The sequence below is a fragment of the Bufo bufo genome, chromosome 6 (genome assembly GCF_905171765.1).
Source record: "Bufo bufo chromosome 6, aBufBuf1.1, whole genome shotgun sequence".
Classification (NCBI taxonomy): domain Eukaryota; kingdom Metazoa; phylum Chordata; class Amphibia; order Anura; family Bufonidae; genus Bufo; species Bufo bufo.
Window position 1 is genome coordinate 166060243 of NC_053394.1, and position 13574 is coordinate 166073816.

At 44.5% G+C, this 13574-nt stretch overlaps 1 protein-coding gene across 1 annotated transcript; it reads right to left on the bottom strand.

Moving 5' to 3' along the window:
• Positions 1-288: 288 nt before the first annotated feature.
• LOC121004096 (zinc finger protein 345-like) lies at positions 289-10626 on the bottom strand. The gene is made up of 5 exons (XM_040436186.1): positions 10520-10626; positions 8801-8898; positions 8049-8219; positions 7844-7967; positions 289-2936 (listed from the first exon to the last, which is right to left on the bottom strand). Exons 2-5 carry the CDS (start codon positions 8879-8881, stop codon positions 862-864), a joined length of 2451 nt encoding a protein of 816 aa, XP_040292120.1. The 5' UTR covers positions 8882-8898; positions 10520-10626; the 3' UTR covers positions 289-861.
• Between the last annotated feature and the right edge of the window lie 2948 nt (positions 10627-13574).

Genomic DNA, 13574 nt, shown 5'->3' on the forward strand with positions numbered 1-13574 from the left:
CCTATCCTTAAGATAGGCCATCAACATTTGGTTGTGAGCGTCCCAACCCCAGGACTCCCAAGATCATCGGCTGGAGAGTCAAGGAGCCTTCGATGGTTATTGAGGAACAGTGGCTTGTCCACATTTGCAGCTGTGCTTCGTTATGCAGCTTGGCCCCTTTCAAGTGAGCTGAGGAACACTTGGACAGACAGTATGGCTACCAATGCAGGAATTAATTGACAGTTTTAGAGAAGGCATCAGAACATATAAAATGGAGTTGACTAGAAACCTCAGAGTAGGATGCAGCAATATATTTTATTGGTGTTTTTATTGTTAGGTTACAAAAAGTTTTAGTTTTAGTAGTAGATCTAATATTAATAAGGTGTCCTCATGCTGTAGTTCCAGCCAATTCTGCATGAAGATGATACAGGGTCATTATGTTTATATACATTACCTGATAAAGAGGCAATCTCACAATACAATAGAAACTATTAATTGGGTTTTCTGCACTTGTTTGCATGTGATCATCACACAGAAGCAAAAAACCCTTCTTGATTTGATTCCTTTTATGAAAGGTTTAATCAAAAGTTCAAGTTTATTGTCCGCCTCTCTCATCAGTGCTACACAAAATACTACAGTCAGTGCTTTTCTATCACTATCTCTGCATTTATCCTAGTAACATCTGTAACTAAATAACATAGAATCCAAAGAAGAATTAGCAGTTTCTCTTCAATGGACTACTGAACCAAAGGGTGGCTCACAAAATACCTAGTCTTGGTGGACATCCAAAAGAAAGATCTTTTAGATTTTGTTCAGACGTTTTTTCTCTTCTAGATGTGCAACACGTCTAAGGAAAGTGAAGTGGTTTTATCAAAGCATTTATCACAAATTATTTTTTTGTATGTGGATTTTGTTATGTCTACTGAGGTGTGAAGAAAGTCTGAATCGCTTATTGCACAAAGAACACTCGTATGGTTTTTCTCCAGTGTGGATTCTCCGATGAGCTGCCCGTTTCGACTGACTTATGAAACATTTGCCACATTCTAGACAAGCAAATGGCTTCTCCCCTGTGTGACTTCGCTGGTGTATCACAAGGGAAGACTTGTGTCTTAGACATTTGCCACATTCAGAACATATATACAGCTTGACCTCTTTATCCATTATCTGGTGACTTCTCTTATGCGAGGCTAATGAGAACCTATCCATGAAACACATCCCACAAAAGGAACATATCTGTTCCTTTTCTTCTTTGTGGATCTTCTTGTGCTTAAGTAGTGTTGACTTTCCTGCAAAACATTTTCCACATTCAGAACACAGATAGGGTTTCTCCCCTGTGTGGGTCCTTAGATGTTCAGTCAGCGATGCTTTCATATTGAAACATTTATCACATTCGCTGCATTTATAAGGTCTCTCTCCTGTGTGGATTCTCCAGTGGGCAACAAGCTCAGCATTTGATGATAAGCCTTTTCCACATTCAGAACATTCAAATAGCTTCTCTCCCGTATGAGTCCTTAGATGCTTCACAAGTTGAGCATTGATGGCAAAACATCTCCCACATTCGGAACATTTGAATGGTTTCTCCCCTGTATGAGATCGTTGATGGATGACAAGTAGGGAATTGCTTGAAAAACACTTTCTGCATTCAGAGCACTCATGGGCTTTATCATTAATCTCATTTTTCTTGGTCTTGGAAGACTCTGGGAAATCAATAAGTTGGTTGCTACATGCAGAACTAACATAGCGTTCCCTTGAATGAATCATCTTGTGTTGAGAGAGTGAGGACTTGTAGGCGAAAAGTTTTCCACACTCCAAACACTCATAAGGTTTCTCTCCTGTGTGCGTCATCAGATGGACCAGAAGTGAAGACCTATCCATAAAATCTATTCCGCATTCTGAGCACGTAAAAGAGTTATTTTCTGAATGAATTCTTTGATGATTAAGTAACATAATCTTCTCTGAAAATTGTTTTCCACATTCAAAACAGCAATAGGCCTTCTCTCCAGTGTGGGTTTTTTGGTGCCGGATTAACTTCCAATTCTCGAGGAATCTTTTATCACATTGTGAACATGCATATGGTTTCTCCCCTGTGTGAGACTTTATATGACGAACTAACTTCCCCTTCTCAAGGAATTGTTTGCCACATTCGGTGCACTGGTAGTGTCGCTCATTGAAGTAAATTTTCCCCTGATGAACCATGTTGCCCTTTTCAGCAAAGTTGTAGAAATGCTGTCTGGAGTGTGATCTCTGATGGATAATTAGTTGAGAACTGCTTAGAAAATACTTATCACATTCAGTACAGGCATACAGTGCCTCACTCGTGGAATTTCTTTGATATTTAGGGAACTGGTTATAGCCATGATAGGCTAACTCGTCAAATGAGACTGATTCCATGCTTATATGAGTAGATAGATATTGTTCTGTTATGTCTGTGGGGATATATATGTCATTGTTGTCCTCTTCTTCTTCTTCTTCTTCCCATGAGACCAGTTCCTCCTTAATATGACTAGATGGATACTGTATATCTTCTGTGGGTATGTAAATAGAATTTTCTTCATCCCATGATTCCTCCTTGATATGTATAGATGGATAACTGGAGGTAAGAATATTGACATCTTCGAGGCTTCCCTCTTGACTTGAAATTGATTCCTCCATACTAGAAAGATGCTGTGTATGATGTTCTGAATCTATGAAACATAAGACGGGCTCTTTTTCAGTGACAGAAGATGGATATAGTTGTGTACGATCAATGGATATATACTTGGGGACATTATCGACATCGTGGAGAATGAGATCTTCATTACTTGATTGTATATTATCAGAATCAGAGGAAAGTTCTTTAGTTAATGTTATTTCAGTCATCTGATTTGGATTAAACGATCTGGGCTGCTTCTTTATAGACTCGGAAGAAGATATTGGGTCATGAAATCCTATTGGAGATGTTTTATTCTCAGAAACATCTAAAAGAAACAACAAATTTTATTTGTATTGTATACACTCCAATTATCATCTGACATTTTAATCAGACAGGTAGAGATATGGGATGCTCAACAATGTCCTGAAGAAGGTCTTGGTAGTCTTACTTGAAGATAACCATAACCCCTATGGATTTTAATGGAGAGGCACATATGCATTTTTTTTAATTGTCTAATATTCATTTGGGAAACTCCACCTTTAAAGGGGTTGTCTAAGTGTTTAATACTGATGACCTATCCTCAGGATAGGACATCAGTACCTGATTGGTGGGAATCTGACTCTTGGCACCCCCAGCGATCAGCTGTTTGAAGAGACCGCACTGCTTCCTCTTCATCGGTCACATGGCTTAGGCGCAGCTCAGTGTCATTCAAGTAAATAGCGCTGAGCTGAAACACCACGCACAACTGTTATCCAATGGATGCGGCCAGGTATTGGACCCCTCCCTATCAGATACTAATGGCCTACCCTTCGGAAGCCTCTTTAAGGGGCAGATGTTTCGGAGTTTACAATGTTTTCCCGATGGTCTTGGGTCTCCTACTTAAAGGTTACCATAACTTCTATTCATATCAATGTACAATCTTTTCCATCAAATCTGTCCATACACCTTCAATAGCTCTCGGCCTACAGTTATCCATCTCAAGCCCCCCCCATACACATACACACTTGGCTTGTGCTTGATTGTTTTTTTTTACAGAGGGGGAGATGGGAGAAAGTTGCTGCCGGACACTGAAGAGGGAAAATAAGAATGGGCATTGAAATTCTACATGCCAATTCCTCTCTTCCCCGACATCTGCCAGGGAACAGTACAGAGCTCCTCATACACATTAGATTTTCAGCTGGTTGCACCAGTCCCAGTTTTGGGTTCAGACAATAATATTCTAATGTGAATGGTGACCTTAAAGAGGACCTTTCACCAGTCCTGACATTACAATATAAGTACCTGGCACTGTGGGGCATTATTAGTAGATGTCATGCCTGTCATTTTGTTTTCAGATTGGCTGTGCTGTTGCCCCCGTACTGATTTTGCACCCTGTTCGCTAATAGATAGCGTTGGTACAGGGAGGAGGAGACACCAGCTTTTCTCAGGGGGCGTCTCCTTCTCCCTGGCTGTGAGCTGTCTAATCGCAGCAGAAATCATCACAGCCAGGGAGAAGGGGAGCTTTTTTTCTCCATGGCTGTGAGAGAGTTAGAAGCTGGTGTCTCCTCCTCCCTGTACCAATGCTATCTATTAGCATACAGGGCGCAAATTCAGAACTGGGGGGCACAGTGGGGCAACAGAGCAGCCATGACATCTACTAATAATGCCCCACAGTGCCAGGTACTTATATTGTAATCCAAATCTGATCGTAGAGAGAGACATTAGAGTGGCACTGCAGATATGTTATCACCCCTTGTAAGCTGTTCCTTAACAGCGTACGTCACCGGAGTACTGGGCGAGTGTGATTGCTGCTTAATAGCGATGGCGGCGATGCTCTGTCCCACGTGTGGCTGAGGCAGTCACAGCTCCAACAAAATTGCAATAAAATAGATAAATGGACGGCACTCACCGATGCTACGCTGAAAAAAGTTCCTTTTTAATTTTCTGGTAGAGAGCGGACACCATACAAACATATGCTCCAGCTGAATAAGGCGACGGCCGTTTCGCACCTCAGTGCTTCGTCTGGCCCATAATCAGGTGAGCTGAATCCCCTTCTCTTAAGGAGACTCAGACTGTGACGCGATCAGCCCTGCGCCAGACAGGTGCCACATAAACCGCCGCTCACCTGAATGCGTCAGAGACCGGTCCCGTCACAGTAAAAGATAACACTAAAATCAACAAATAAAACAGTACCATAAACAACATCATTATCACTTAGGCAAACGATCCTGACAGGGCCGGGGTATTTATAAAAATACCCCCATGTCAATTTTATCATTGAGGCCCAATGGGCCCATTGCACCTGCCCGTAGGATCCATTTGCTTTCTCGCCTCAATAGGTCCCCTGTGTCTATCTCCCCCTTGTGGTGGGCTACGCACCAGCTCTATACCAGCAAAACTGAGAGTCCGGTGGTTCCCTGCCTGTTCACTCCTCACGTGTTCTATTAATCGCATGCAACCCCTGCCTGTGGTAAGTGAATGAATATGTTCCCTAATTCTTTCCTGGAGGGTCCTTATCGTCTTGCCTATGTAGAACCTACCGCAGGCGCACTTGATAAGATAGACTACAAACTTACTTTTGCAGGTGATGAGTGTATTCACCGTATGTTCAATTCCTCCAAACCTAAGTATATTCCATTGGGGATTCAACCTGCAACACGAGCAGTGTCCGCACCTGCGGTTACCCTTAGGACCCCAGTTTTCCAACCAGGTGAGAGGTTTCTTTTCTTGAAACCTACTGCGGACTAGCTTGTCCTTAATTGTGTGACAAAAGATTATTATGTAGCAGAGGCACATAGGCAGCTACATAATAAAGAGGTATATGAAAAGTTACTGTCTGACCCCACTTACCAGATACAGAATCTGCTAAGGAGGTTACTCCATTGATATTGTGAGCACAATGTTTTGTCACTAAAAACAGCAGAGAAACTATTACCACTATTCCCCTCGAAACCGTCATGGTACTTTGTACCCAAGGTCCACAAGTCACTGACCCACCCTCCGGGCAGACCTATTGTGTCCGGGGTGGGGTCAGTGACAGAACCACTATCACGCTATATAGATTGGTTTCTAAGACCCATGTTGAGTAGAGTGCCCTCGTATCTCAAGGACACGACAGACTTACTCCAGGTATTAAGATCTATACACTGGCAGGACGGTTTCCAGCTGGTGTCTCTTGACGTGGAGAGCCTGTACACGCGCATCCCCCAAGATGAAGGCATTGAGGTAGTGATGGATATTTTATCCAACACAGGAAAAAGTGAAAGGTTCTCCAGCTTCATTTGCGATGCACTGGGGCTCATACTAAAACACAAACGCCTTCAAATTCGGGGATGCGTGGTAAAGGCAAAAGTTTGGGACAGCCATGGGCACACCGGTCTCGTGTACCTTTGCGAATCTATACCTGGCCAAATTCGAGGACAGATATGTATACGCGCTCTCGAATCCCTACCTTTCCTACATACATACGTACCTGAGGTACATCGATGATGTCCTCATAATATGGACAGGGACAGAGGCACAATTTATTCATTTTGTAAAGTACCTCAATACAGTTAATACCATGAATATGCTGTTCAAATACAAATTTGGTGGGCAGAATCTTGAATTTCTGAATGTGGAGATCTCGGTGAGGGACGGCGAGCTGGTGACGGAAGGGTATCGGAAGCCCACCGCGACCAACGCGCTGTTGCATTACTCGAGTTACCACGCCCCCAGTGTGAAAAAAGCAGTACCCTATGGCCAGTTTGTCCGCCTCAGACGTATAAACAAGTTTGAGGCTGATTACAACCGACAAGCACTGGAATTAAAGAATAGACTTCGGGCCAGGGGGTACCCGATTAAATTGCTCAACCAGGCCATGAAAAAAGTGGCCTCGAGTAGGCCTTATGAACAATGCCTCTCCCCTAGTGAAATCCCAACAGATAATATTATAGACAAAACTGACCCGCACCCCTTCGTCTTCTCTTTCAAGTATGGACCCATGGCCGCCCGGATCAGGAGGGTCATTAAGGACAACTGGTCCATACTTGAAAAAGACGAGTCCCTAAAAGAGATCAAAAATGTGACTCCTATAATTGCGTTTAGGAGATGCCACACAATTAAGGACAAGCTAGTCCGCAGTAGGTTTCAAGAAAAGAAACCTCTCACCTGGTTGGAAAACTGGGGTCCTAAGGGTAACCGCAGTTGCGGACACTGCTCGTGTTGCAGGTTGAATCCCCAATGGAATATACTTAGGTTTGGAGGAATTGAACATAGGGTGAATACACTCATCACCTGCAAAAGTAAGTTTGTAGTCTATCTTATCAAGTGCGCCTGCGGTAGGTTCTACATAGGCAAGACGATAATGACCCTCCAGGAAAGAATTAGGGAACATATTCATTCACTTACCACAGGCAGGGGTTGCATGCGATTAATAGAACACGTGAGGAGTGAACAGGCAGGGAACCACCGGACTCTCAGTTTTGCTGGTATAGAGCTGGTGCGTAGCCCACCACAAGGGGGAGATAGACATAGGGACCTATTGAGGCGAGAAAGCAAATGGATCCTACGGGCAGGTGCAATGGGCCCATTGGGCCTCAATGATAAAATTGACATGGGGGTATTTTTATAAATACCCCGGCCCTGTCAGGATCGTTTGCCTAAGTGATAATGATGTTGTTTATGGTACTGTTTTATTTGTTGATTTTAGTGTTATCTTTTACTGTGACGGGACCGGTCTCTGACGCATTCAGGTGAGCGCCGGTTTGTGCGCCACCTGTCTGGCGCAGGGCTGATCGCGTCACAGTCTGAGTCTCCTTAAGAGAAGGGGATTCAGCTCACCTGATTATGGGCCAGACGAAGCACTGAGGTGCGAAACGGCCGTCGCCTTATTCAGCTGGAGCATATGTTTGTATGGTGTCCGCTCTCATGCTGGAGCATCGGTGAGTGCCGTCCATTTATCTATTTTATTGTACTTATATTGTAATGTCAGGACTGGTGAAAGGTCCTCTTTAAGACCTCATGCTCTTTTCTAAACACAGATCACTATGTTCATTTAGTCAGAAAGGAATCCTTTAGGCTAGTTCACTCGGCAGATTCTGCTGTGGACTCCACAGCAGAAACCCTATGGTTTTTAGGTGAGTGACCTGCTGATGGCTTGAACTGTTTCCAGCTGCATCTGTGCACCATTATTCTTCTGGAGCCCATGCTATAGTACCCAATGTATCACATGTATAATGCAGCTTTCCAAGACAAAGATTAACTTCCTCTTACTCAGTGAATTGAGGTTCTGGTGGTTCTTCACCGTGATGTCCTTGTACAGATCCTTGTGTCCTTCTAAATAGTCCCACTCCTCCATGGAGAAATGGACAGTGACATCCTGACATCTTATGGGAACCTGACATAATGATATAGTTATCATACACATCCATCATCCTTTGTTACTACATAATGTCCCAGCATTCCCAGCAGCGCTCACCTCTCCAGTCAGCAGCTCCGTGATCTTGTTGGTGAGTTCTAGGATCTTCTGCTCAGTATTTCTCTTATGTGACGGTTGACGTTTTTGGGTCTTGCTCTGTACTTTTGGCAGGCAGGGACATCTGACGGAGGTTACACACTCACCAGATGTCTTCTTCACTATAGTATAGTCCTACGTATGGAGAGACCCATATCACTACATACCTTACAGACATAATGTGACAGGTGAAATTAAAGGGAACCTGTCATCAACTTTATGTTGCGCATACTAACAGCAGAATAAAGTAGAGACAGGTGAGTTGATTTCACCAGTCTGTCATTTATAAGTTAAAAGTAAGTGGTTGCCGAGAACCAACATCACAATCATTGCAGACTGGGCCTGGAAAAGAGTCCCGGCCACCTGAGAAGAGTCCTGGTCATTCATGAATTCCTGCTCTCCTGCCACCTGCTGATGATTGACAGGCTTCTATCTAGTTTTCTCCCTTTCTCTCTAGGAGAGAACTGCCAATCATCAGCAGATGGACGGAGAGAGCAGGAGATTATGAATGACCATGACTCTTCTCAAGTAGATGTGACTCTTCTCAAGGCCTGGGCTGCAATGATTATGATGCTGGTCCTCAGCAACCACTGACTTTTAGCTCATGAGTGACACACCGCTGACATCAGCATTTCTGTCACTATTTTATGCTGCCCTCAGTGAGGTCAGCATAAAGTTGATGACGGGTTCCCTTTAATATTCCCAGAATGCCTCACCTCTCCAGTCAACAAGCAGATCATTTCCAGGGTAAGGCGTAATATCTTGCTGGCCACCTCATCCTCATGTTCATCCATCATCTGCGGTTGGTCAAACTCTATAAGAAAATGCACCAGTTGTCAGAAGCTTCACGGCCCTCATACAATATGTGTGCCCAGCTACCATATGATGATTATAATATTGGTATCTTCTTATATGGCAAAAGGGCATGTGGACCTCCTCAGGCACTAGGACCTAGAAGTGATCGCTACCTCGGCATCCCGTGTCAATTATCAGAAACATTATTTAAAAAAAATTGAATTGAATAAAACCAAACAAAATTCTTTACTATCCCCTGCCTTCAGTGGACTGGCCATGTGGCAACTACATCTCCCAGCCTGCCTCGCTCTGGATCATTCAATAGGGGTTCAAAAATGTAATCATCTACTGATGGGATATGGAAGAGTCAATTTGATTTTATGGAAGGGCTCTGACAACCTCACCGATAGTAGGGATGTGGATGTGATGGCCGGACATAGTGCTTCCACACATCAGTGACTGATCAGTGACTGTGATCCAAAACCAGAAGTGAAGCCTACACAGAGATAAGGTATAAGGGAAGGATCTGCTCCTGTTCACACGACCGTATCTGTTTTGTGGTCTGCAAGTCGTGGGTGCGGCCCGTGGGCATCCTTCACTTTTCATGGCCCCCACTGTAGAAATGCCTACTCTAGTCTGAAAAACGGACCAGAAAAAGCCATGTTCTGTTATTTCCGACATGACCGCACACGGATGACATCCATGTGCTATCCGCATTTTTTGTGGCCCCATAGAAATCAATGGGTCCATGTGTGAGCTGCAAAAAATTATGTGGACCCAAAATGCAGTGGTGGGGATGCAGCCTTATCCACATGTCAGTGATTCACATGCGTGTGCTATCCGTGTTCTCCACTGAATTCAGTATATGTATTCAGACATCAGGAATTCCCCCCCCCCCCCATCAACCTTTGTCCGTAGGAAAAGGTCAATGTCATGCACTACTTTTTTTGCAGACAGAACATGCCCTATTCAATGAGTCAGTAAAAACTATGGCTACAATATGTGTGTCGTCCGAGTGGAGAGAAAAATCCCCAATATTTAACAAAAAAAAAAAGGTCATCCTCTTTGAAAAACCACTGACACCCTGAACTTGGACCTCTGCAGATGCAAAACTCGGATGCTAAACAGTCCTAACTTTTGCATCCTTAAAATGAACCTGGACACGTGAATAACTTAACACACCCCAAATGCGCACAGTAGTCTCTGGCGGCCACCTTTACAATGTAGTAAGGGTAGTGCAGGTGACCCTTAGCATCCCTAGACCCCCAAGCAACATATTATGTACTCAACTCCCAGCGGACTACGAAACAGGATTGGAAACCCTTTTACTATCAAGAGGTCCAGGTCTAGTCACAGAATACAATCTGGGTCCACAGTGGGAGCAGGTCAGTCCCCGCTGCCCCCCTACCAGCATACTATAGACAGAACACTACAGGCTACCATAAACAGCAGCTTCGTTGGACCGCGCCATTTGTCCCAGCCTTAGGCGGCCCCCCTGAAAATGACCTCTCTGTACTGTGATACCCCCACCTCTGATTCATTATCTTGTGGATATAACTGTCCAGCTTCTTTCCTCTCTTCTCTACACTGTTAGGCATCAATGTAATAAACATGTGCCCCCTCCCCTTACAGTCTCTTACCTGGTGTCCTGATAAGTAAGGGACCTCCACAACAACAACAAATGATCCCCTCAAACTGGAAGCATACAGCAGGAAGCACAGGGGGTTCTGGGAGACATACTATGAGCCACAAGAAAATGGCCACCACTCCTCCAGCATCATGGTCTCACAGACAATACAGGGGGGAGAATGGATGAGGCCAGGTCACGTGACCGGTGCACTGGGTATGGAGCGCTGCTTTGTTCCCTTCATCTGTCAGTAGAGCGCATATTGTGCCCCTCGCCTGCAGGCAGCAGAGCTGTGTGTGTAGTGAGGCACCACACGCCTGTGCCCGCAGACAAAGCTCTCTTGGTGAACCGCACACAGCTGCCCTTGTACTTGTAGCAGGGCTGTGTTTGTTGCTTTCTGCACACAGGAGTGCAGTATGTAGGTCAACAGAGATGGGATTGTACTTGCGGCTTGTGTGGATTTTGTGCGCAGCAGAGCTGTTGTAGTGCTTGTTCAATGAGTCTGTGTGAGGGCATGTAGCGGAGCTGTCTTTGTACAGGTATATTGCAGTATGTATAGGTCGGGATAGACTTGTGCTTCTTATGTGTATGCCTACTTGTGCATGTAGCAGAGCCGTGTCTGTTTGCAGAGTGTGTATGTCTGTCTGCCTGTTCATGTAGCAGAGCCGTGTCTGTTTGCAGAATGTGTATGTCTGTCGGTTCATGTAGCAGAGCTGTGTGTGTCTGTTTGCAGGGTGTTTTTGTCTAGTGTTTGTGCCTCAAGTGACCAACAGGGTTAGGGGGATTATACATGCAACGGAGTCAAAAAATACTTAAAAGGGGGAGATTTAGCAATAGGTTGCTATGGGCAACAGCCGGTTTTCCTTTACACCAGTTTTGATAAATCTCCCCCAAAGTGTATTTGGGATTTGTCCGATCTCATACACTTTGCTGGTACTGGATCACTCTTGTTTTTTCACGTGAAAATACACAGAAAAACCCCCCACACGTAATGTGCAGCGTGTGCCGGTACCCAGAGGGCTCGTTCAGATGACCGCAGTGTTTTGCGGTCTGCAGATACCAGCCCATGTGCGTTCCACAATTTGCAGACCATACATGGCCGGCACTATGATAGAGAATGGCTATGCTTGTCTGTAATGCGGACAAGAATAGGACAAGCTCTATCTTATTTGTGGGGCCGCGGAATGGAATAATGGAGTGTTTCATACAGCAGAGACCTGTGGCTAATTACCGTGACCGGCAATAATGCTGATCGCGATAATTAAATGCTTTAGATGCCGTGATGAAGTGAGATCACCGTACCTAAATGCGCAAAAACCTCGAAGCTCGTGCTTCCTACTTGTGCACCGTGTGTCCAATCCGGGCATAGGTAGTTGCGCTGAATACTGTAAGCCTTAGGGAGCATTCACACGACCGTATAAATGGATCCGCATCCGTTCCGCAAATTTGCGGAACGGGTGCGGACCCATTCATTTCAATGGGGCCGCAAAAGATGCGGACAGCACACCGTGTGCTGTCCGGAACCGTTGTTCCGTTCCGTGGCCCCGCAAAAAAGATAGAGCATGACCTATTCTTGTCCGTGGTTGCCGACAAGAATAGGCATTCTCGATATAGCGCCGGCCAGGTGTGGTCTGCAAAATGCGGAACGCACATGGCCGCTATCCGTGTTTTGTGGACCGCAAAACACTTACGGTCGTGTGAATGCTCCCTTAAGGAGTAGGCTAACAGTATTCAAACTGCAATTCTTATTTTTGCCACCAGATGGCAGGCCAGGATAAGAAGTGAGCAAAATAAGCTAATAATAAATTCCTGATAAACCATAATTATATATATTTTTTTTTAATAAGCTCCTATATGAGGCACATAATGATCAAAAAAAATAAAAAAAAAATATATAAAAGTTAAAATCACCCCCATTTCCGTATAATAAAAAAAAAAAATATATATATATATATATATGTCCTTCTCAAAAAATTAGCATATTGTGATAAAGTTCATTATTTTCTGTAATGTACTGATAAACATTAGACTTTCATATATTTTAGATTCATTACACACAGCTGAAGTAGTTCAAGCCTTTTCTTGTTTTAATAGTGATGATTTTGGCATACAGCTCATGAAAACCCAAAATTCCTATCTCAAAAAATTAGCATATTTCATCCGACCAATAAAAGAAAAGTGTTTTTAATACAAAAAAAGTCAGCCTTCAAATAATTAAGTTCAGTTATGCACTCAATACTTGGTCGGGAATCCTTTTGCAGAAATGACTGCTTCAATGCGGCGTGGCATAGAGGCAATCAGCCTGTGGCACTGCTGAGGTGTTATGGAGGCCCAGGATGCTTCGATAGCGGCCTTAAGCTCATCCAGAGTGTTGGGTCTTGCGTCTCTCAACTTTCTCTTCCCAATATCCCACAGATTCTCTATGGGGTTCAGGTCAGGAGAGTTGGCAGGCCAATTGAGCACAGCAATACCATGGTCAGTAAACCATTTACCAGTGGTTTTGGCACTGTGAGCAGGTGCCAGGTCGTGCTGAAAAATGAAATCTTCATCTCCATAAAGCTTTTCAGCAGATGGAAGCATGAAGTGCTCCAAAATCTCCTGATAGCTAGCTGCATTGACCCTGCCCTTGATAAAACACAGTGGACCAACACCAGCAGCTGACCTGGCACCCCAGACCATCACTGACTGTGGGTACTTGACACTGGACTTCAGGCATTTTGGCATTTCCCTCTCCCCAGTCTTCCTCCAGACTCAGTCCACTGCTTCCGCAGGTCCCCCAAGGTCTGGAATCGGTCCTTCTCCACAATCTTCCTCAGGGTCCAGTCACCTCTTCTCGTTGGGCAGCGTTTTCTGCCACACTTTTTCCTTCCCACAGACTTCCCACTGAGGTGCCTTGATACAGCACTCTGGGAACAGCCTATTCGTTCAGAAATTTCTTTCTGTGTCTTACCCTCTTGCTTGAGGGTGTCAATGATGGCCTTCTGGACAGCAGTCAGGTCGGCAGTCTTACCCATGATTGTGGTTTTGAGTAATGAACCAGGCTGGGAGTTTTTAAAAGCCTCAGGAAT